The 565-nt window shown below is 37.3% G+C and overlaps 1 protein-coding gene across 1 annotated transcript in view; it reads right to left on the bottom strand.

The window, feature by feature from the left end:
- The window catches only part of Srp72 (signal recognition particle 72), a 22,416-nt gene that overhangs the window by 15,524 nt on the left and 6,327 nt on the right, over positions 1-565 (bottom strand). The window contains exon 5 of the mRNA XM_004627582.1: positions 83-114. Coding sequence (XP_004627639.1) covers positions 83-114 — 32 coding nt within the window. The remainder of the gene's footprint in view (positions 1-82; positions 115-565) is intronic.

Below are 565 nucleotides of genomic sequence, written 5' to 3'. Positions count from 1 at the left end.
TGGCAAGTGCAAGGTTCTGAGTTTGATTCCCAGTACTGAAAACCAACCAACCAACCAAAGAAACCCCAAACAGAACACTTACAGAGTCTTCTGAAAATGACTGGCGGCAAAGATCTATGAGAGAAAAATTGTTTAAAATTTGTATTGCTATGCAATTTGCATTCCTTTCATCATACCAAAGAGCAAAAAGTACTACTACTGAGCAAATTTAAAAATTAATCTTAACAAGAAGAAAATTTAAAATTTACATTAACATCACACATACCATATAAACATTATGGCCCCCAGCTGCATGTAGTGGTGCATGCTTAATGATCCAGCGGTCTGGGAGGCCAAGACAGGATATTTGAGCCCATCTAGGCAATTAGTAAGACCCTACCTCCAAAAGAAAAAATGAAGAGGGGGGTGCTAGAGACATAGCTCAGTGTGAAGGCTCTGGGTTCAATCTCTAGCAACCTTCCCATATGCTAAAAAATAAAGTAAGATAAAATAAAATAGGGACCTAATCATCAGCCTCCAGCACTTTGATTTCTATTCTCCATGCTAGCATTTTAAAATTATAAAA

The sequence above is a fragment of the Octodon degus genome, unplaced genomic scaffold (genome assembly GCF_000260255.1).
Source record: "Octodon degus isolate 3935 unplaced genomic scaffold, OctDeg1.0 scaffold00019, whole genome shotgun sequence".
Taxonomy (NCBI): Eukaryota; Metazoa; Chordata; class Mammalia; order Rodentia; family Octodontidae; genus Octodon; species Octodon degus.
The sequence above is the reverse complement of the archived record's forward strand: the minus strand, read 5'-3'. Positions and strand labels throughout refer to the sequence as shown.